The sequence below is a fragment of the Pleurodeles waltl genome, chromosome 2_1 (genome assembly GCF_031143425.1).
Source record: "Pleurodeles waltl isolate 20211129_DDA chromosome 2_1, aPleWal1.hap1.20221129, whole genome shotgun sequence".
In the NCBI taxonomy this organism is placed as follows: Eukaryota; Metazoa; Chordata; class Amphibia; order Caudata; family Salamandridae; genus Pleurodeles; species Pleurodeles waltl.
In genome coordinates this window covers 612,445,343-612,469,423 of record NC_090438.1, presented here as the reverse complement: position 1 = coordinate 612,469,423, position 24,081 = coordinate 612,445,343, and the positions used below count along the sequence as shown (strand labels likewise).

Genomic DNA, 24,081 nt, shown 5'->3' with positions numbered 1-24,081 from the left:
CGTCCCCCCATGGCTCATCTGGGTTAATGCTCATTCCAGCTCTGAACCCCCAAAATGCATCTGCGCTTTCCTAATGATGTCCATGTATTTAAATAGCGCTATAGCCCTGTCCGGGTACTTCTTGCAATAAATGCTTGCAAAAATTAAACGCTGATGTCCAATTGTCCATATTAATTGGCACCCTCGGCCTAGTGGCCAACTCCCATTCCTCTTCCGTAGACCCTTCTGTGGCTTGTATGTCCCTATGTAACAGTTTTAAAAAACGTCTACATGCTCGTGTCTCCATATTTTGGCCTTGTTTTCTCCACTATGTGTGGGCCCAATGGCATAGCCAGACCCCTATAGGGTAGCCTCCTCTTGTGTTCTCCCCCTTCCTTTTCTTCTGTGCCTGACTTCTCTCCGCTGCCTTGTCCCCCCTAAGTTGTACCTCTGGCTTGCAGCTCTGTGCCTTTTTCCCCGCCTTTCTTATCTTTACCTGTTAGCGTGTCAAATATCGAACCTTCTCCTACCCCCACCGACTTGTAAATTGGAGTGTCGTCCCCTTTTGCACCGTCCCCCAAACCAACCACCATTGCCCTTTACCTCTGCAATGTGCAGCCCCCGGCCGCAAAACCTTTCGGCCCCGTGCCTGTTCTTGCCTTCTTTCCTGTGGACCACTGCTGTTGTCCCGCTCCTGAAAAATAGAAACGGAGAGAGGGGTTGCGCCGCTCCTGCGTCCTCTTCCCCTCCCCCTTGTGCTGTGAACCTCTGTTTCCTTGATCTCCCCCACTTCCCATTCTTCCAGATCCTCTTCATAGTCAAGTTCCCACACAAACCTCTTCACACACATCCATCCGTTTTTCAAACTCCCACTCCTCATCATGTAGTTATTAGACATGTCATTGTGACCCACATGGCGTCTGCCATCTCTGTGTTGTCCCCGATCCTGCGGAGTAGAGAAGGCCGCCGGAGACCCCTCTAGCGCTTCTGACCAACGTGCTGGGGCCGTATTGCGTCCCGTTGGTATCGCCTTCCTTCTGCCAACCTCTTGCATTGGCATTGACCTTCCGCGCGCCGCATGGCCGTATGCGCCACTGGCTCCCATCGCGCTGCCTAAACCACCATCCTCCCTGCCTTCTTATCCCCTTTTGCTCCGAAACCCATACCCAGCTGCCGCTCCGCCCTTAGGTAAAGACAAAAAATCCCAGGGCGTAGTTCCTAACCTGCCTGTACCCCCCTGCTGCAGGCCCCAAAGGGCGTGCTGAGAAAGGATACGTGGGCCCTGCGTAACCTGGCGCCTCCCGTGGGGTCCTGCGGGGGGCCTGGCAAGGGGGGGTGGGGGAGTCCCTATAGTGTGTTGGTTTTGCCTTGTGTGATAACCTCCTTGTATGAAATTGTAATATTTTTTTTTTTTGGGGGGGGGGGCTGTATTGTCCCTAAATCACTTAATTGTGCCTTAAGGGCCGGCGGCGGGGGCCCCCACTGAATGATGTGAGGCTCCCCACCTGGATAATTGTAGTAGCCAAACCCGAGTCTATCGCATAGAATTATATATATATATATTTTTATTTCTATTTATTTCTTCCTATTTCCCTATTTTTTTTATTTATTTTTTTTAATTTTATATTAGGCCCCCACGTGGTCGGGGCCAGCACAATCTGGCCGCTGCTCAATCAAGGATATGTTGGGCCTATAAAACAAAAAAGGCCTGCTGCGGGGCCCCCAGGGTCCGCAGTGGCTTAAAAACCAGCCACCTGTTACCGCGGCCGGCCGGCCAGCAAACACGTACACGTGCCCTGATTCCTGTGAAAAGGGGGGGGGGTGCTCGAAAAGGAGCGTATGGCCGCCCCCCCCGTAATTGTGAAGGATGAGAGGGGGGGGGGCGCGCGGGCTAAACGCGCGCCCCAGCCTACATAAATACTGCCCAAGTGGAGATACCCGCATACCCCTTCCCCGCCCTGGGCCCCACCCTACCTGCACTTCAAAAAAGAAACCCGCAGTGAAGAGCCCCAGGGACCGGCGTCTCCAAATTAAAACGCGCGAGGGAATCGCGGCAAAGAGGCCGGTCCCTCCACCCCCAACCCCTTTTATTTCCTCCCCCTAGACCCGCCCCCACTTACCTTTTTCCCAATCCCTGTCCCTCGCCGTCACTTCCTTTCCCGAAATGACCCGCGGGAAGACTAGAGCGTTGCTCTTGCTTCCCGCGGGCCCCTCCAGTGTAAACGCTTTTCCAGTCCCCTTCGTGAAATTGTATAAGCAAGCTGCAGTTCAGGCCAGACCCACAGTGACTCAGATAACAACCCATCCTTTTTAAAATTAGCATTTTAAAAGTAAGGGGTTATGGGTCCATTTAAGAGAAGGTACTATCCCTTCAGACAGGCGCTAATATTTTGTGCGTAAAGAGCTGCAAGGCGTGTTGGCTATTCGGCAGAACTGCTGGAGTAGAAAAGAACTCCCTCAGCCAAATCAATGTTTAATTGCCTTAAGCTAAACAACAAAAAAGTATCTGAAGAGTGGTGGGCAAGGGAGACACCAAGCTGCAGCTCCTAGGCCTCCCAACTGTTGTGCGAATATGGCAAGTAATTCAGCTCGGTGCGAGGGGTGGCATGAACATGGCAAGTGTTCCTAACCACTTGAGACGCGTAGAGTCAGCAGCCGTAACTACTGTAGAGGGCGCTGGAAAGAGGAAGGAAATATTTCTACCATGGCTGTCTTGTCTCCTAGTATTATATTGATGTTTCTGCTACCCTTACGTTTTAGGTCACTTTCAAGATTATATATATATGGTTTACACAATATTATCAAGTCTGGAGACACTTTAGAAAGTGTACTGTTTTGCACGATAAAACTTCAGCTCTTAACCTTTAAAACGATTTACACAAATGTTAAACCAGGCGTCCCATAGTGGTAATGATGCCCTAAGCGTACGCGTGCTCCTGTTCATGCAAAAAACAGGTCATCGTCGATGCAGCTAAGAACACAGTGGGACCCCATTGTAAAAGTAATGTCTTTGCAAGTGAACGTTAAGGGTTCCCGTGATCCCTAAAATAAAATCAAGTGATATTTTTAGCATGCCAAAGAGTAATAATACTGACAATAGGCAAGGTCCCCATGATCTTCACGTAGGGCGCACCACAGTCTTACATGGGAAAGGGATCTCAATCGAGAGCATGACTCATTCCTAAGCATATACCTTTCTCAACAGTAGGACATCCAAGAAATAGGCTTATTCCATTGGGAGGACAGGCAAGAGGGTGTGTAATAAAGGTTATGGACAGTTGCAAATCAATGAATTTGTGGGTATTCATAACATATTCCAAATTATTTTGCACCCACATTTCCCCTAGTGCAACTAAAGTCTGGAATAACTGAAAAATTGGTGTGAAAAACACTGAAACACCGCTGAATCTTTAAACGTCACCACCCTAAAGTTCACTCAGTGCTTATACCAATCTGCCCTTTGGATTTACCCGATAAAAGCATGCATGTAAATGTTGAAGTACACCCATTACCTGCAAGGTACCGGTTTTTCCTTTTTGTGTGTTTCAAGCCAAAACTACAAGGAAGTATCTTCTTGATTAAATAATCCTTTACTCCCCTCTTTACTAACCTACGTTTATTTCTTACAGGAAAAAATAATAATCCCTTCCGTAGTCATAGAACCTGCCTCAAATAATGAAGACGAGGAGGATTTTGTAGACGGCATTGCCCATGACCACACAGTTTCAGCAGCAGGGAAGACCATCTCAGGCTATGATGTCAGCCAGTCCGAGCCTTCAAAAGATGTAGATCATGCTTCATCAGTCCCTAGTGAAGATCACACTGCATCACATGACATGCCACCCAACCTACTCTATAAGGTATTTTTATTACATGATTGTTTCAAGGTTCTTTTTTAGGATTGAGCCTGCATAGCATGCGCTTGCAAGACGCTGTAGTAGTTAGAAAAGGGCTGGGAGCCCCGCCCATGTCATGTCAGTGTCTTTCATTGGTTCCTGGGCTTGCCTTTTAAAATCTGCTTGCTTTCATTAATGGAAGGCATGCATACATCATGCCTTTTCCAGTGGTTGGCCCTCCTCGAGTGCAGCGACCAAGTACCGAAAACATACGAGGCTCGCTGTTTTCCATCTGGTTTGTGGACTACTTTATCTAATTTTTCGCAGCACAATCTCGCTTGTTTAGCAGCGCGATCGCACTCGTTTTTTTTTTTTACATTTAATGAGGCAAAAAAAGTTCTGTTGGGAGTTTACAACTGCTAATAGCTCTAACTCGGAGTAATGCGAGACCCGTGGCATTGCAAATGCTTGTTATATTATGTTTTTAGTGTGCATTGCCTTGGTTAATAGAATGACAATAGGGTTATGCAAACCACCAATTCTCCTAGTCCATGTTGGTGATGATGACCTGAGTTCATTCTCAGATGACAATTGCTTGTTTGTGCCTTATCACTCAGGACTTCCTAGTGTATAACATTCAGTGAATCCCTGAGGGGACTGTGCTCTAACTATTCTGGGACTTAGGTAAAAAATTATGGACTAAGGGCCCCATGTAGAGTTTAGAAGACAGTTAAGTCTGTCACAAATGTGGCAGATATCCCGCCCGCTGTATAACAATGGCATTCTAGGCTATGCCACTTGTAATACGGCGGCCATTATAACAGCCACATTTATGATGTAGGAGTAATCCTTCCACCAAACTGTAAATAAGGCCCTAAGTAAACAAGAGTTGCAAACAAGAGTAGGAAAGGAATATTAATCCATAGCTCCAGCATCAAGTGTGTGTGTGTGTGCATACGTGTGTTCATGTGTTAATCTAAGGGGTGAGTTAGAAGACCTGATATTCCAGCAGTCAAGAGGACAATGGACAGGTGTTTTAGAAGGACCTCAATCGCAAAATAAAAAACATTATACGTCTGCCAAGTTAAGGTCCTAAGAAGGAGTAGGCACTTGTGTAGAATGTTGGGGCCATTATTGACTTAAATAAATCTGTCTAACAGACATATGGTATTTGTAAGCAATTCTTCAGCATGAGCTCTGACTTGTGAAGTGAAAGTGTGCCTGGAGTTCATGCCTGCCACATCAGCTTGGTTGAACTAGTTGTGCACCATGGACATAATTTAAAAGCAGTTTATCAGAAACTGCATTCAGATGTTTGTTAAAAAGGTTTATAAAACGTTTATGAGACTTTGAACACTGAGGCCCTCATTATGAGTTTGGAGGTCATGAGACTGCCAAACTCGTGGCTGTGGTCTAACCGCCGCAGACCTGACATTTAAGACCGCCGCATTTCAAGATTGGGGTTTGGTCGAAGCCAAACTGCCACAACATCTCCCAGCCCACTGGTGCAGTCGCACTGAAGCGGCCAGTGGTGAGCGCCTCTGGGCCGGTGGCAGGCCTAAGGCTGCTAGCTCTATTAGCAGGCAGCAAACCGCCAGGCTTTTTGCGGCAGTCACCCCACCACGAAAACCCTGCCGGTAACACACCTGGCGACAGGAATCTCTGTTCCTGTTGCCGGCACCCCCCCCCCACACGTCCACACACATGGAGACACCCCCGTCCGTCCACACACTTCTATCACCCCCCCACAGCACACATCCATACTAACATCCTCACCTGCTCTCACACTGACATACACACACCCCCCTCACATATATGCCCCCCACTCCGCAATGATTCACACCCCCATCCTCCTCCGCAATCATACACACCCCCTCCGCATACATGCACACCTCTACCACCTCCACACATGCATACATTCACACACTCCCCCTCCTCATACAGTATGTATACATGCACACATACCCCTCCTCATCCGCACACTTGCACACATACACCCTCATCCGCACACCTGCCCACAGACACTGCCACTCACTCGCAGACTTGCACACATGCACCCCCACTCGCATGCATCCCAATACACACACATACTCACTCACACCCCCCTCCACCTCCTCCCCTCCACTCCCATTTGGACACACACATCCTCCACGCACACATACATACACACATGCACTCACGCACACCAATTCTGCTACACATACATGCACACACATGCACCAAACACCGCCTGACGCCCCTTTAGGATGGTCCACTTACCTGTTTCAGCGAGGTGGTCATCCGGGAGAGGATGGGTCCTGGCGTCTGCCACCAACAGCATGGCACTACTATACAGGACACTGCCACGTCGTATTATTCATCGTAATATGGCGGGCAGAGTCCTGTTGGCGTGGCGATGCTGGCGGTGGGACCTCCTCTCTTCCTCTTTTGGCCAGGCCGACGGGGTCAGATTTCCACCCGTAAAAGGGCAGAAATCGTATGCGTCTCCAAATATGGCGGTAGAAGCAGCTTTGGTGGTCTTGCAAAAAGACCGCCAAAGTCATAATGAGGGCCTGAATGCTGGGGTAAGTAAAATGCACCAATTACTAGTGAAAGTTGACATTATCAATAAACAGCCCAGAAGCATCGCCATTTATTTATGTCATTTTCCTCCTGCCTGCTCAGTCCTGAGGACTTTAAGAGCGTGGGAAACTCATACCGGAAGGTTTGTTGGAATTTAACAGTTTAGGCCTAACCCACCTATATTTCGACATAGATATGTAGATCTCTTGTTATCTGCTTCTGATATCAGATCTTGGGATTGCTCTTAAGGGGCAAGCAAAGGGACACAACGTGGATCTTTCTGCCCTTTATTACAACGCTCTCCAACTAATGCTTAAACCCCTAGGTTGAAACTGTCTATCTACTCTCTTGATGACCCTGTACAAGTGCTCACCATCCAAAATCTGGCAATCTTGTAGAAAAATTATACTGACATTCGGTCCTGCACACCTGCACAGTGCTGCAGCGATGGCTATTGGTGCTCCAATTGGTTTCCTCACCATGTAACATAATATAAAAAAATTGCAGTACTTGGCCAACTTTAAATATAATGCATACTGTTTATGATTAGTAACTGATCACTATTGCTGTGCTATACTTTAAGACTTTAAGAACAGAGGGTTTAAATCTACTATGCAGTAAGTCCACAGGACAGGTAAAGCAATTGTAAGAAAATATGTTTTTTTCAACTGCAGTAATTACAAGGGTCTCAGCGTTCTTGGTGAAGAGGAATGGGGTTGGGAAACCATGATTTATCTCATGAATTGGGTTAGGGTTTGCCAGTATTTTTAATCTTGGCTATCTAGTCACCCAAATCACTTTGCAAAATGTAGTCTGTTGCTTCTTTTTCAGGGCAGATGGTAGCACCGAAAGATCAGGCAGAGGATATTGGAATGTGGACAGTAGGTAAAGGAGAGAGACATGTATTAAGCCCGACCTGCTCAAGCTGTTGGGTACAACTAGAGGGCAAGCCATCAGGTCCAGCAAGACAGTGTCAGGGGGCCTTACAGAGGAGGCTCTCTGACACAACTTTCAGTGGCACCCAGGAACCATTGGGTAGTAATAGCCCTGTGTTCATGCCACACTGCATTAAAGCAGTTGGTACTGGCAAAGGACAAGTGGAGCTGCCCAGAAAAGTGAGGAGGCAAAGTAAACACTGACAGGAAAGGGAATGTGCTCAGCAGGTAGAGTAAGCACTAAATTCTCCTGCTTTTGTGAATGCGGTCTCTAATAGGGTGTAGGAAGTAATTCCTGGTAATTAGGTCTATATATCTGGGGATAGATTTGCACTTCCATGCAGGATTTGCAACAACAGAGCAGGCCATCAGAGCTTCAGTTTCTTATTCCTAGCCTTTAATAAAAGCATGCAACTCCAAACTCAGGATACATCAAAACAGGGTCTACAACGCTCTGTGTTTGGAGATTTACACCATCCTTTAGGAGGACGACATTTTATATTATTAGTTGATCTATTCAGATTGTTTAAGAGTTTCCCTCCTCAAAGATGATGCTGAATAAAGCAGGGTTTTCCCAGTTCCTAGAATGCACTGTTGGGGGTTGGTGCCTATGTTAGGCTAGGCAGACACATTCAGAGCCAACTCTATTGGTAAAGTTGTGCATTCCCTTTAGACAGGTCCTGAATACAAAATAACAATACAGAGGAAGAAAACTTGGGCCAGGATAACGCTATTGTTTATCTGTCAGAAGCTGCTATTCATACAGAAATCTGTTTGCAATCAATTAAAGATAACATTAATGATTTGTGCACCAAAGGTGACCTTGATCATCCTTGCAAGCTCAATGCAAGTTACGTTTGTCCATTCATAGAAAAGCATTAAACAAAAAAGGGGCTCCAGTTAGCCAAGATCACTATACTTGTAGTTCAAAACGAATAAAGTTGCAATGTGAATTTGTAAAGATATCACTGAAAAGTGATATAAAGTGTCTTAAGTCTTTAAAAAGCAAACAAAGTCTCTTTCAAGCACAAAGTACCTGGTTTGGAGTGGAAAATCTGCGCAAAGGGCCGCAGAAGAAGAGATACGTGGAAAAATAGTGTGTGCGTCGATTTCTCCCCATCACACACGGACTTGCGTCGTTATTTTTCACGCGGGGAAGTCGTGCGTCGTTTTCCGGCGCGCGGACAGTCTCTTTCTATGGGTCACGGGGATTACCAGATGTCCTGAGTCTGTGCGTGGATTCTCCTGCTTGTTTTCCAGCTGCGCGTCGTTCTGCGGGGCTGTGCATCGAAGTTTCGCTCTCACGGCAGGCGTCGCGTCGATTTCTCCTCTGGAAGTCGGGCGACGTTGTCCTTGTGAGGCCGTGCATCGAAGTTCCGGTCGTCCCGAAGGCGTTGCGTCGATCAGCATCGGTGTGCGGCGTTTTTCTCGCCGCGGAACACGCTGTGCGTCGAAAATTTCGGCGCACGAAGCGTCCAAGTGAAAAAGAGAAGTCTTTTTGGTCCTGAGACTTCAGGGAACAGGAGGCAAGCTCTATCCAAGCCCTTGGAGAGCACTTTGACAGCCAGACAAGAGTTCAGCAAGGCAGCAGGACAACAGCAAGGCAGCAGTCCTTTGTAGAAAAGCAGACAGGTGAGTCCTTTGAGCAGCCAGGCAGATCTTCTTGGCAGGATGTAGTTTCTGGTTGAGGTTTCTTCTCCAGCAAGTGTCTGATGAGGTAGGGCAGAGGCCCTGTTTTATAACCAAATGTGCCTTTGAAGTGGGGGAGACTTCAAAGAGTGGCTAAGAAGTGCACCAGGTCCCCTTTCAGTTCAATCCTGTCTGCCAGGGTCCCAGTAGGGGGTGTGGCAGTCCTTTGTGTGAGAGCAGGCCCTCCACCCTTCCAGCCCAGGAAGACCCATTCGAAATGCAGATGTATGCAAGTGAGGCTGAGTACCCTGTGTTTGGGGTGTGTCTGAGTGAATGCACAAGGAGCTGTCAACCAAGCCCAGCCAGACGTGGATTGTAAGGCACAGAAAGATTTAAGTGCAAAGAAATGCCCACTTTCTAAAGGTGGCATTTCTAGAATAGAAATATTAAATCCGACTTCACCAGTCAGCAGGATTTTGTATTACCATTCTGGCCATACTAAATATGACCTTCCTGCTCCTTTCAGACCAGCAGCTGCCACTTCAACAATGTATGAGGGCAGCCCCAATGTTAGCCTATGAAGGGAGCAGGCCTCACAGTAGTGTAAAAACGAATTTAGGAGTTTTACACTACCAGGACATATAACTACACAGGTACATGTCCTGCCTTTTACCCACACAGCACCCTGCTCTAGGGGTTACCTAGGGCACACATTAGGGGTGACGTATATGTAGAAAAAGGGGAGTTCTAGGCTTGGCAAGTCCTTTTAAATGCCAAGTCGAAGTGGCAGTGAAACTGCACACACAGGCCTTGCAATGGCAGGCCTGAGACAAGGTTAAGGGGGCTACTTAAGTGGGTGGCACAACCAGTGCTGCAGGCCCACTAGTAGCATTTAATCTACAGGCCCTAGGCACATATAGTGCACATTACTAGGGACTTATAAGTAAATTAGATAGTCCAATCAGGTATGATCCAAAGTTACCATGTTTAAAAAGGGAGAGAGCATATGCACTTTAGCACTGGTTAGTAGTGGTAAAGTGCGCAGAGTCTAAAAGCCAGCAAAACAGGGTCCAAAAAGTGGAGGGAGGCAGGCAAAAAGTTAGGGGTGACCACCCTAAGGCATGTCAGGTCTAACAATTACTTTATTAGAGGAGGCTAGTTGTCATCACTCCTGGGTGTAACTACTGCACCCAGAATTACACAACTGCTGCCACCCACCAGGTAAAAAGTTAAAGGGAAGTATACCCCTTAAGATAATTGAGGGAGGTGATCAGTTTGGTTCTCTTTGTCCCAGGGTACTAGGGTGATCCAGTGTCTGTGAAGGCTTGAGGTGTCTGTTATGGATACTATTGATCTGTAATTTTCATCATTACAAGAACAATGCTCTCTTGTTATACATTTGGGAAGGACTTCTCACCCTGCCACAATCAGGCAGCATACAATTAGTTACCAGCTTGAAAGGTGGATGGAACATGATAGGCATGTCCTCCCCAGATATCCAAACACATTATTTTGTCAAAGTTCTATTGAGGGTGCTAACTGGTCTACTGGCTGCCTGCATTGTTGCTCAGGAAGCTGAAGATTTGAGGATGGGATTGAGCCTGTCTCCCATCTTAATCCCACAGAACCAGCTGGAGAAAGGCAGGGGAGAATGCCCTTAGATAAGTGCACACTTCCCCCCATTTAAAAAGATGCAAACAGAACCCCTTCCTCTTTAAATTTAATAACTGATCAATCTAGTTTGAATTGTTCAAGTCCTCTTGTGGATCCCCACCCTCTCAGATTTCAGTCCCTCTCTGAACAGCATGTAGCAGTACATAAATAAAGATGCAATCCTCAGGCCCTCTTTTAGTTTTTACATGTACTTGATGGTGAGAATAGAGGTGAGAGCTGCACTTTGTGAGCTGGTGAAGATTCTTGCCACTAGGGGCCTGATTCACAATGGTGAACTTACACTTTTCTATACGTTTACGCTTTTATGGTATTCATGAATTACAAATTAATAATAAGTTTACTACTGAGGAGGCTCCACATTCTGGGAAGAGAATTCTGCAGATACAAAAATAGGCCTGCCCTATCTTTTGTGAATTCACAAAAAACGTAAACTTACACAATAGTGTAGGTTTACCTTTGTGAATGAGGCTCCATGTTTGCACAAGTCTGTTTAATTTTCTATAGCTAACTGTTGTGCTCAAGGAAGATTTTTTTCCTCAATTTGTGTATAGTTTATGGAGGAGGGTTTAGAGGAATTTGTTTCGAAGAGCTGCTTTCTGCACAAGATAAGCACAGAGGTTTCAACAATGTTTCACTGAAGTTAGTGACATTGTGTGTGGTGTCCCACCAAAGTGCCTGTTTGACCTGGCCCTCTCTGCAGGGTCACCCCCAAATGTTTTGCAGTTACCCTCCACTTTTTTTGCTGAATTTGTTGTTTCTGGCCTTAGGACTCTGCAAAGTTTACCACTGCAAAACAGTGCTAATGTGCTTTGACTTTCTCCTCTGTGTAGAATTGGGCTACACATAATTGACATCTTTAATTTACTTATAATTCCCTAGTAAGTGGTATTTAGAGCCTGTACATTAAATTCTACTGGTGGGCTTGCAGCACAGATTGTGCCACCCACTTAAGTAGCCCTTCTAAACACGTCTCAGGCCTGCCATTGCAGCCTGTGTGTTCAGTTTTAAAACTGCCATTTGGGCTTGGCAAAATAAACCTTTTGCCAGGCTCAAACGTTCCTTTTTAATACATATAAGAATCCCTAGGGTAAGCCCTGAACAGCCTAGAGGGCAGGGTGCAGTCTATTTAAAAAGTAGGACATGTACCTTCACGTTTGACATGTCCTGGTAGCGAAAAAATCCTACATTTGTTTTTCACTACTGCAATAGTTCACTCTCCAATAGGATAACACTGGAGTTACCATATTATGTGTTATACGCTGTAACTTATAACTGGGAGCCGGTAGACAGTTCGAGTTTGGTGTCTAAAAAATTGTAATATAGAGCCATTTTTAATGGTGAGGTCAGTTTTTTTTATTCACAAATCTAAAAATTACAATTTTACAAAGATAAAGACACAGCCATAAGCAAGTCGGCCTTGATCCTGCTCCAGTCAGACGGGGGCAGATGTATGAGGCTGGAAAAGGGCATGAATCTCCGATGTTTCAAACTCAAGGAAGTCATAATGTGGTTTCTGATAAGTTGGTTTCAGTTTGGAAAAGTACATCATCCTGCATTTGAAATGTTTGCCTAAGCCGCCGGTCTTTGAGTGCTGGTCACAGGCAACCTAAATGTCATCCAGTGGAAAACGTAGAATTCTAATGAGCAGATTTAGCGCTGTTTTCTTTTTTAATTAATCTAGCTTTCAAATAATCACATGCCAGCTTGTGAATCACATACAATCGTGTGCACACAAAGCAACCATAAGGAAAAATAATTTAAACCAACGCCCTTTCATGATCACAGCTCTGCTAAATCTGCGACAAAGTCTTTCATGAATGCCACTTTTAAGACTTTCAGTTTCAGAATTATATATATAATGCCTGCTTTGTTGTGCCAGCTCTTATGTTCAGATTTGGCGGCTTTTGATGCCACGCAACAAAGACCTTGTATCTCACACATCTGGAAAGAAAGTTGAGAATGAGTTGAAATAGGGATTTTGGCGTATGTGCCATTTTCCTCCATTCATTTAACCTTTTCTTGTTACAACCTGTGCTTACATACATGTTGTGCTGTGTACCAGTAAAATGCAGAGACACAGGGTACCGGGCTATAAAGTTGTTCCCTGTAGGTGTGAACTACGAAACCTGCTCCTGCTTGTCACTAGCCGCTACTGACCTCCCAGGATTTTCATCATTACCTGAAACCACTCAGAGGGCTGGAGCTGGGCTGGAGCTTTTGCTCTTTACCTCGGAATGCAGTACTCTCTAGATATTGTTTTTACAGCAATATTATATGACTTGAAGGTGTGTTACAGACACAGGTTATATTAATTTCAAGTGGTTTATTGATGGTATAATTTTGACACCTATTTTCGATCAATGTTGAAACGTTTTTTTGACAATTATAGATTGCATTTACATATGGTTATGGTTGCTAGTGAAATGATGGTGGATTATTTGACTTGTAATGTGATGAACATTTGATAAAGACAGTAGGCTTATCATCTGTTATTGTGCGGATCCCTGACAAAGCCAATAGGCCTGCTTCATTTAAAGGGATTCCCACCTTGTTGTTATGTTCTGTTTGGTATAGGTGTGTGGGGGGGGTACTGTGACTGGTGGGGTCATGGCGCTTTAAGGGGTCAAATGTGTAGTATTTAGTAGGGTATGTGTAATAAATGTAATTTTCCTTTTCTAAAGAAAAAGCATGATTAGACAATCACTTAGTGAGTGTTATTATTGCATGCCAACGGATTGTGATTTATAGTCCACACCACCTCCCCTGAGTAGGCCTTGGACTGCTCTGCTTTGCTACCCTTAGAGAGTCAAGTGCTACAATAGGGTGCTTGGTTCCCAGTAAGAGGAAATTGCAGCCCTATTACTCGTGCTGGCCTCTCATCCTACACAATCAGCAACCCAATTTCTTAAAGGGGGGATTCCAGAATCATTGTATATATTTATCAAAGTTCAGATTGATGACCATGAGACCCAAGTACATTCACAACCATCACTTCCAACAAAAGTACAAAACATTGGGTGGCAGACGTGGTATGGATTGGGTATCTCAGGAAGGCTGCCATGGGCCTGGGGTCTGGAGGCTTTTGCGCAGAAGGAGGGCAGACGAGGGATGAGTTGCACAGATGTTTGCAGTCCCAGCAGCTCCACATCCAGGCCTGGAGCCTGGGATTTGTAGTCCTGGAAATGTTGCAGCCCTTATTGGCATACTCAATAATTCAGGGAATAGAAACACATGCTACTCAGAATGGCTAGGACTGATATCCCACTGGAGGATATTGCTCCAGGACTCTTATAATGAAAGCCTATTTCTTTGTTATTTTCATGGTTTATTTTAGTTTCCTGCGTAACTTATGTATGGTGTCTGCATTCTGCACATGGGTGGAATGACTTTGTGCATGAATGTAAGGTGTCTTCAGACTGGGCTGCCTCAGGTCCTCTAGTGCTGCTTTCAAAGCACTTCCTTGCTGGGAGTGCCCTTCATCTCTTTGTCCACACTCCTCCATCCCAGCAAGAGGAGTCCCTTGTTACTGACACATTTACCATAAAATGTATGAGATCTGCCTCCTCTCGTTCTTGGTGTTGTAGTGCTTTGTCTCGCAGTCAACTCCATCTATAAATTCTATACTTACGGCCACCCTCAGAAGGAGCATGCACTGGCTAATGAGCCCTGCAACAACTAAGAACTCAAAGGAGAATCAGCCAAGCTCATCACATGTAACCTGTAGCATCAGTGAGAAGACAACCTCGCAACACCATCTTCACAACCTCTTTGTGACACCCAGCAAAACCGCCAAGGCACCTTTTAAAGCTCTTAATATTCCCTCTTGCTGTGATCCTATACTATAGCGTATTTTTATATTAGTCAGTCCTTATTAATTTCTTATTAAAGATTTGGGTCTCAAACATCCTGGGAAAGCAGTAATCGTGCATTGATTTCAGGTCACACACACCACAATGTCTACCTTCAAGAATGTCAGTTTTTGCTTGGTATTCCTGGGTTCTGAGTTTCTCCAGCATAAAGGAATAGCACATACTATTTTTTTCATTTTGTTTTTACTTTGGTAACAATAATGCATCACTCACTCTTTATATGGAAGTACACTTTTTCTTTGGGACCCATCAATGAAATGATAATGACAATTGCAATTGTTCTGAACAATCTGAAATGCTTAGATCTCCATTGAGTGAGACCGACTACCGGAGTCTTATCCCAAATAATGGTTTTGAAATATAAGACCTTTGTCTGCAGTAGAAGCTGTGGGGTTATGTAATGCAACTTTATTTGTTCTGTAGGAATGTAGAATTTAGAATTCAGGATGTGTTGAGATTCTTGCCAGTTGATCTTTGGTGAGGTGCTGGAGGTTGGATCTCAGCTTCTTCAGTTAAAGCCTTCACCCACCTACAGACTTTTTCTAAGCTTCTCTTCAGAGGACCAGGTTATTCCTGAACCTGTGTGTGCACACTAGTGGATGATTTGTAAGGAAGACCATTGTCTGACTTACCCTGGTGTCTGCGCACCTGTAGCATGTCAAAGGTGACAGCAGAGTCCATTGTTTATACTCTATGCAGTCATCATATTTATTTAAGCTTCAAAAAATAAATTATCCACTGTATTCACTCTTTTTGTGAAAACTGTGCAAAATATACATGTGTAATAATTTAACATAGAAAAATGATTAAAGTAAATGTTCCTATGTTTAAAAGGTATCTGATTATAAATAGACAATATACTTGGACATGTGTGTGCTCCTTCATTCTTTATGATTGATGATTTATTTCCCTGAGTCAGCCAAGTTAAAGAGTTTTCTGTACAAATGGTACGTCAAAACCTTGACAAGGCAAAAAGCTCATTTGAATGGGATTGGCCTTCTCCTGCTTGAGGAAGGGGCAGGAGGAAAATGTATTTAGGGTAATCATTGACAAGCCTGGGAATGCCCTTCTCAGAGTGACAAACCAGAAACAGACAGCGAACAGTTAATACCACAGATTCCCTTTGAAGTATTTCAGGGAAGAAAGCAGTTTTGTAATGTCAAAGGTACAGCTAAATGCCAGAGTGAGATCTTGCAGACCACCAGTTCATTTTAAAAAATCTCGATATTCTGTGTAGGGAAACTGGCCAGCTCACAGGCAGGATGGATCAGTTAGAATTGTAGGGGTGAGGTATGCACCCTGTCCAAGTATGGACCACATTCCTAGTCCAGCTAAGTTAGATGCACACCCTAAATTAAACTGTGCTCATCATCTGGTTGCTTGGCACAGAGGAGTCAGGCTTAACTTAAGAGGCAATGAGTAAAGTATTTGCGTGACACTTTGTTAGACTTGGCATCCTTGGCGTGGTCTCCCCTAACATTTTGCCTCTGTTTCCCAGGTTGTTGATGTGTGCTGGACTTTGTTTTTGCTGTTTTTGTTACTCTGGACACTTTACCACTGCTATCCAGTGCTTACTTGCAAGTGCTCCTATGTAAAATGTATGTGTAATTGGATTTCCATGATTGGCATATTTGATTTACTGGTAAGTCCCTAGTACAATGCACTAGAGATGCCCAGGGCCTGTAAATCAAAGGCCACTAGCGGGCCTGCAGCTCTGGTTGTGCCACCCACATTAGTAGCCCTGTAAACATGGCTCAGACCTGCCACTGTAGTGTCTATGTGTGCAGTTTTAAACTGCCAGTTCGACTTGGCAAGTGTACCCACTTGCCAGGCCTAAACCTTCCCTTTTCTTACAGGTATGACACCCCTAAGGTAGGCTCTAGGTAGCCCCATGGACAGGGTGCAGTGTATGTTTAAGGTAGGATATATACTAATGTGTTTTATATGTCCTGACAGTGAAATCCTGCCAAATTAGTTTCTCACTGTTGCAAGGCCTATCCCTCTCATAGGTTAACATGGGGTCTACCTTTAAATATGATTAAAGTGTAGATTACCTTTGGGAGCAGATGGGCATGTGGAGTTTGGGGTCTCTGAACTCACAATTTAATAATACATCTTTTAGTAAAGTTGGTTTTGAGATTGTGTGTTTGAAAATGCCACTTTTAGAAAGTAAGCATTTTCTTGCTTAAACCATTCTGTGACACTGCCTGTTTGTGGATTCCCTGTCTGGGTTAGTTTGACAGTTGGGCTGTTTGCAGCTCTCTCTAGACAGTGACACAAAGGGAGCTGGGATGTAGCCTGCATATCCTCATGAGCCATCTGTGCAAGGAGGGAGGGGAGAAGTAGTCACTTACACCTGAAAGGACTGTGCCTGCCCTCACACAATGCAGTCTCCAACCCCCTGGTGAGAGTCTGGGGCCTGGCCAAGGCAAAATTTCACAAACAAGAAAGACTTTCCTTTCAAGTAGGCCTACTTCAAAGGCAAAACTGGGTATAAGAAGGGCACCCAAACACCTGAAAATCAGATCACTTCTGGAAATCAAGAGGAACCTCTGCCGAGGAGAAGAGCTGAAGAGCTGAGGAGAAGTGCTGTCCTGCTTGTGACTGTGCTTTACGGAGCTATCCTGCAGTTGCTGCTTTTGCCTGTGCAAGGGGACAAAGACTGGACTTTGTTGTGCATTCCTGCTTGTGAAGAAATCTCCAAGGGCTTGTCCTGAGCTTGCCTCCTGTTGTTGAAGTCTCAGAGCCATCAAAGACTTCCCCTGCCAGCACCTGGACTCTCTGCTGAGACTCCTGCCCTGCCAAGTCGTGCCCTATTCAGTTCCTGGGCCCTTTAAAGGTGAAGCTGGCAGCCAAAGACTGAAAATCCATGCACAGACTGGATTGCGGGGACATTTTTGAGATTTTTGACATTACAATGAAAATTTTAAATTATGATGTCAGGAAAATGAACACTGAGCTGCTTAAATGAAAGATCACCTCATTGAAAATTGGTCATTGATTTACTAATAAAGGGAAATGGAAACACTTGATAAAATGTGCAAAGACTACACCTACCATTGCACCCCCGGGCCTTAGCAAAGGTAGCCTTATTGCAGGTAAGCATGTGTGTTGCTTTGTTTCAGCACTGACACAATCTGTGTTTGCTTATTTAAAGGTGGTAGCTGTTTTGGTGTCTTCTGAAAATATGAAAATTGTTAACCTGCAAAAAGGGGTGACATTTCTGTCAGCAGGAATGGGATTGAGAATGAAAAAAAATATAAGCTTAGTTAACAATTAATTTCCATGTGATTTAATAAGTAGCATTATATGGAAATGTTGCTAAACTCTTTTTTCTGAAATGCAATACATTTATACTGCTATATGCAGTGGCTTAGTGCCATATATACCGAATTTAAGGATTGTGAGTACCTAACTGAAATTCTTTGTTAATTGCAATTAGGAAATTGCAATTCTTAATGTACAAAAATATACATGTTAGTATTAGCGATTCCTAACGGGGTTGCAACAGGCCTACCTCATGAATGTTAATGATTAAGGTAACAATTTGCGACCCATTAGGAATTGCTTCCATCACAGGGATGGTGACCTGCTGTGGTCAACAAGTCACCATATCTGTGATTGCTATTTAATAAACCAATCTTTTTTTTAATGTAGCTCTTTTTCCTTAAAGGAAAACGGAATGTGTTTAAAAAAATAAAAGTAATTCCATTCAAATCAATTGGACCACTGCCTGTCCTTAAAAAATGTTTGTTTCAACATTCACAAAGGAGAAGGGGTCCCGTGGGACTGCTTCAGATTTGCGAAAGTTTACCGCCACCCTGGAGGTGTCGGTAAGCAATGAATGTTTTGCAACTGTGATTCAGTCGTAAAACATTCATACATAGCACTGCAATTTGGTATTTGAAAGGGACGCCCTAGACATGCCCCTTCCAAATACTTAATTGCTAAACACAAATTGCAATTCGGTAACATATTACTGAATTGAAATTTGCTCTCTGTACATATGTAAAATCATTTTTGTGGTCAGTAATGGGACGATTCTGCAACTTGGAGGGTTATTGCTTTTGTACATATGCCCCTTCGTTTTTGAGAGGTAGGCAGATAACATACCAATAATTACACACATTCATAGCTACTTTTATGAAATATATATGCTGAGTTGGATACAGATAATCTTTCATTATGAAACAATATCTAATGTGAGGCATGGCTTGGTTGATGTCTTTTGCATGTTCCGAGATAAATAATGGAGTTTTCCTGATTTCAAGTCAAAAAGCTAAGGAAATACAGTGTTATATTGTTTCTGCTATGACACATAGGCTATAGTTACAGGCAGGTCCCATATTCACAATATTTATTCTGGTTTTTTTTCTTTGATATTGAGGGATTTTATTTAAGGAATTCAGAACTATTTCCCATTTGCAGAAATATAGGGCCTTCTAATATCATTTGTTGTTTTCTAGGTGTTATACCTCTATAGTGCAAGCCTTCAGAAAACGCACACAACTGGGAAATTGATCATTACAGGCTTTTGCAAAAAATATGATATTACGGTGAACAAATAAATAATGCTCATAAATGTAATAAACTACCTTCTGTCTCACTTGGCTTTTTCACAAATTGTAAACACAATTTGCGATCTGTTTGGGAATCTCAAATTGCGAGTCGCAAACCAAAATGTTAAGCACACTGTGTTCAATTCCCAAAGGGGTCGCAAATTACTTACCTCATCAATATTCATGAGGTAGGTCACAGTTTGCCACCCCTTTGGGAATGGCCAGCACTCACAGGGATGGTTGCCTACTGAGGACAGCAGACCACCATGTCTGTGACTGCTTTGCGATAAAGCAGTTTTTTTTAATGCAGCACATTTTCCTTAATGGAAAATGGGATGCATTTCAAAAAGAGACATGACAAATTTTCTTTTCATTTTTTCAAAGTAGACAGTGACCTGCAGGACCACTCCCTGCTCTGAAAAAATATTTTTGCATGCATTCACAAAGGTGAAGGGGTCCTGTGGGCACCCCTTCCTGCGTGTGAATGGCTTACCAGCAATCTGAAATAGTGGGTAATCTGCAAATGTTTTGTGATCTAATTTTTATCACAAAACATTCATACATATTCGGTATTAGGAAGGGATGCCCTGAACACGCCCCTTCCTAATACCAAATCACAAAACCCAAATTGCGATTCGGTAAGAAGTTACCAAATCGCAATTTGGGCATTGGACATCCCAAAAAGTATTTCTCTAATCGGCCCGTTTGTGACTGGAAAAATGCTTTGTAGATGTGTCCGTAAGATCACAGATTGTGGTATAATTATCGTGAGACACAAAGATAGCTAATAGAAAAAAATAAAGTCAAAGCAGAAGGAATGGATTCCCAAAAAGAGGTGAAGAAAAACAGAAACTTCACATAACAGCAAGAAAAAATACACTTTGGCAGATTTTTAGATTTACATACTGCATGCTTTCAGTTATGTAATTCCATTTAACGTTAATATGTGTGCAGATATCCTTTAAAAGTATTTATAGGGGATAGGTATTTAGAGAGCAAGCAAAAGAAGGAAAGAGAAAAAGTGAATGAAAGAGGCCACTGTTTTGTATGGAGCTGTACATGCACCTCCTCACTGCGCGGCAGTGAACCGACAAAGGTAGACAGGTTTCACTAAATGTAATCTGTGTTAGTTTTGCCTGAGCTTCAAAACAGACCTCGCAAATAAAGTCTGAGAGACCCTATGCCTAACAAACGAAACAATCAGTTGTACAGGCAAACAGCAAACTCAAGTCATTGGTGCCAGCCAGGATTTCTATATTTGCACTTTGAACAAATTCTGGAAGAAGAAAATGTCTAACAGGACACATTTGAAGGCACTTCAGATATCTAATGTAGAAGTCCTCAGTGAATATTGGTGTTGACAGCTCCAAGTGCCTCATGACCAAGCAAGATTGACAATGGAGCACTTGTGGTATGGGCAATCCAAGGGAATGGTTCGAGCTAAGAATTCCATGGTTGGACTCTGAACGCACCATGGTGCTCCACACACTCCAGTGGGATTAAGTTAAAGGTTGTATCAGGAAAATGATGACTGTTGCAAAATGATGCACATATTATAACAATTTTGGGTTATTTTCACTTTAGATGCTTGATGTCAATTTATTTATTTTTTACTTTAATACCATTATCAATTAACAAAAAACTGGATCAATTGCGTTTAGAGAACAGAAGGTATGCTTTGTTTCATACAGACAGTTGAGAGATTAAAATGCAATAATCTCTTCCCTCATGGCAAAACAGTTGTAAAATATTTGTGAAACTTTTTTAAAATGAATCAATCCCTAATTGTACTTATTTTCTGCACAGGTTGAGGCGCTACATGATTTTGAGGCAGCCAATGCAGATGAGCTCAACCTAAAACGAGGAGATGTTGTGCTAGTCATCCCTTCAGAGGCGGAAGCTGATCAGGTAATGCAATAGCATCAACAATGCAGGACACAAGTAGGGACTGGTTGGATTAGCATATTTTTTATTTATTCTCAGTAGACTTTGACACTGTGCTCTAATGCAATAAGGGGTTTTTAAATGACTCTTAAGTCTATGCTGAAGCCCCATCAAAGCTCTAGAAATCCTGCTGACGGTCATAAGGTACCAAAACTCAGCAAGCCTGCGTCATGAAACCATGAACGTACAATGTTGAGAAGTAGCTATGGAATGGGTTCTCAAGGAAAAGTGGTAGGAAAAGTGGTAGCACTTTCCCATTAGCAAACACATTCCCTTTCAAATAATCTTTGTTTTTGATGACAAGGTCAGAGGGAAATTTACCACCAGCTTTCTTTGCAGTCTAGATTGGGCTGCGGGGTTTCAGGTACATAGAAACAGGATTTCATATTATTTCTAAGTTATATGAAAAATATACTTTTTCATTTTGCAAAGGATGCATACATTTTCCATTTTCTGTGCAGCTGTACAATCCAATGAAAGGCTAACTTAAAAGCATCAAAAGTCTGTCAAATTGTTTAAAACAACTCTTCCTCCATGTAAAAAGTCCATATGTATATACAACAGTTGTATGTGAAAATATTTTAAAAAATTGTGGCACCAATACATTCAGTTCTAAATATCGAGGAGGAAAGTATTGAGAAAATAGGTACATGTAGGTTAGTATATGTTTACCATTTTTAACTGCACATCTTTGTATCTTGAAGATATTTATTTTGTCAAGGCACATATACATTGAGTTAAGTAAAGTGAACTTAAACTTACCTTTAAATGCTTACCTTGTCGCTTTGTTGTCCTCAGTATTTGGGCTGCAATAATTTGGCCCCACAATATTTTTCTACTCAGTATTCTGGTGGAATAACTATATGAAGCTCATATTTTTAACATTTTGCGTGTTCTTTTTCCTCATCATAAATACCTTTCTTCTTAGGTAGAGGAGCTGGGCCCTTACATTTTTGTTGTGGTATTACTAGGGTATTTATGTGGTAGCTGAGGTTGTGTCTTGCCTATCATTAAAGTGTTTGTATTTGTTTGTCAATTTCCTCAATTACAAATCCCAAAATACAGGTGTTACTGTCCCCCAGTGTTCTGGCGCCTCTCAAATTTATTTGAAAATCTCATCCTCTGATGGTGTTAGTCGTCTGAAAAAGTGCCATCCGAACGTCAAAACTGGATATCAAATAACCTTCGAAAGCTCAGCCCCGATAAGACAGAATCCATCCTCTTTCTCTGCACTCTGTTGACTTCTGAACCACTTTTATCTTCAAGATGAAGTCCCTGTGATTCTGGCTAGATCACCATCTTTACATGTCACCACATGTAAACCACACAATAAAATCTGCTTCAACCTCTGTGCATCTGCATGGTCGTCCTAAATCTAGTCATGTAATGGCTGGATTACAGCAACTCAGTTTGGGCAAGCATCCAAAAGTCTACTTTGGTTTTGCTCAAAGCATTGAACTCTACCACTAGGCTGGCTTGTGGAGCCAAGAATCTATTAGGATGATTTACCTTTTCCTATCCCTGCCTTAGTTCGCTAATCCAGATACTGCCATTCTGTAAATTCTGCCTTCAGAAGCTTAGGGAAGGTATAATAAAAAGCGGACACCTGCATAGTTTGCTCATTACTCTTATTAGTGCCTAAGACCTCTAGAAAGAACAACAAGGCATGACCTAGTCACATCACTGGGAAAGACGTGCACTGAATAATATCGATGAGCAGTGTGTACAATGTACATTAGTTTGGCCATAAAGTCCATAAATATATAAAAGTGGAAAGTTCTTTGTGATCACTGAGATGTGAACGCAGAAAATATATTTGAAAACTTTAATTAAAAATGTCGAACGTCTGAAGAATTACATCAAGCAACACAAGCAATAAGTACATATATATATGACCCTGCAATCTGTTCTGATGTCGAACTCACATATGACAAGGCAACATAGTACAGTCTTCCTCTGTGGGTAAAGGGAGGAGATTAAGAGAGAGTTCAACTCACCTCATACCTAGTGGTACTGTTCACCAAGCCTCTGTCGGGAAATAATGGTTCACTATGGACTCATTGTATCATCCATTCAGAGCTTTCTTACATATTACACATCAAGAAACATTAAATTCTATTTAGTTTGAAGCAGTTCTCCCCAACATATAGTTATAGGATTGATTAAATTAAGGTCACATGTTCAGTGCTTAACTGATCATGCAATGCAAAGTGAAAAGCACACAGAGGTGGTGCATATTAAAAATGCATAAAAGACAATCAGCCTACAAGGAAAACAAAGGACCAGGATTTTGGTTTTTGCCTGCTGTTTTAGCATGAATAGCTAGTCCCTATCCGGAAAGCACAGGAGTCGAAGGCGTTTCAACATTGTAGTGTTACTTAATGGCCATCTTAAGCAGGGCCAGCTTTAGGGGGGTGCGGCCGCACCGGGTTCTGATCTGAATTGAGGGGGGCTGACCTCAGGGGGACACTGTTCTTAGACCTGACAGCCTTAGGGTGATCACCCCTATTTTTTGCCTGCCTCCCTCCACTTTTTAGATACTGTTTTTGCTGGTTTTTAGACTCTGCGCACTTTACCACTGCTAACCAGTGCTAAAGTGCATATGCTTTCTCCCTTTAAACATGGTAACATTGGATCATACTTAATTGGGCTATTTAATTTACTTAGAAGTCCCTAGTAGAGTGCACTATATGTGCCCAGGGCCTGTAGATTAAATGCTACTGGTGCTCCTGCAGCACTGATTGTGCCACCCACTTCAGTGGCCGCTTAACCTTGTCTCAGGCCTGCCATTGCAAGGCCTGTGTGTGCAGTTTCACTGCCAATTCAACTTGGCATTTGAAAGTACTTGCCAAGCACACAACTCCCCTTTTTCTACATATAAGTCACCTCTAATATGTGCCCTGGGTAACCCCTAGGGCAGGGTGCTGTGTAGGCAAAAGGCAGGACATGTACCTATGTAGTTTACATGTCCTGGCAGTGTAAAACTCCTATATTCGTTTTACACTGCTGTGAAGCTTGCTACCTTCATAGGCTAACATTGGGGCTGCCATCGTACATTGTTTGAGTGGTAGCTGCTGATCTAAAAGGAGTAGGA

The 24,081-nt window shown here is 43.3% G+C and overlaps 1 protein-coding gene across 12 annotated transcripts in view; it reads left to right on the top strand.

The window, feature by feature from the left end:
• Nucleotides 1-24,081, top strand: part of AMPH (amphiphysin) — a 927,201-nt gene that overhangs the window by 873,012 nt on the left and 30,108 nt on the right. For all 12 annotated transcript variants that reach the window (XM_069215773.1, XM_069215772.1, XM_069215765.1 and 9 more), the window contains 2 exons: nt 3,609-3,839; nt 20,850-20,951. In XM_069215773.1, coding sequence (XP_069071874.1) covers nt 3,609-3,839; nt 20,850-20,951 — 333 coding nt within the window. The remainder of the gene's footprint in view (nt 1-3,608; nt 3,840-20,849; nt 20,952-24,081) is intronic.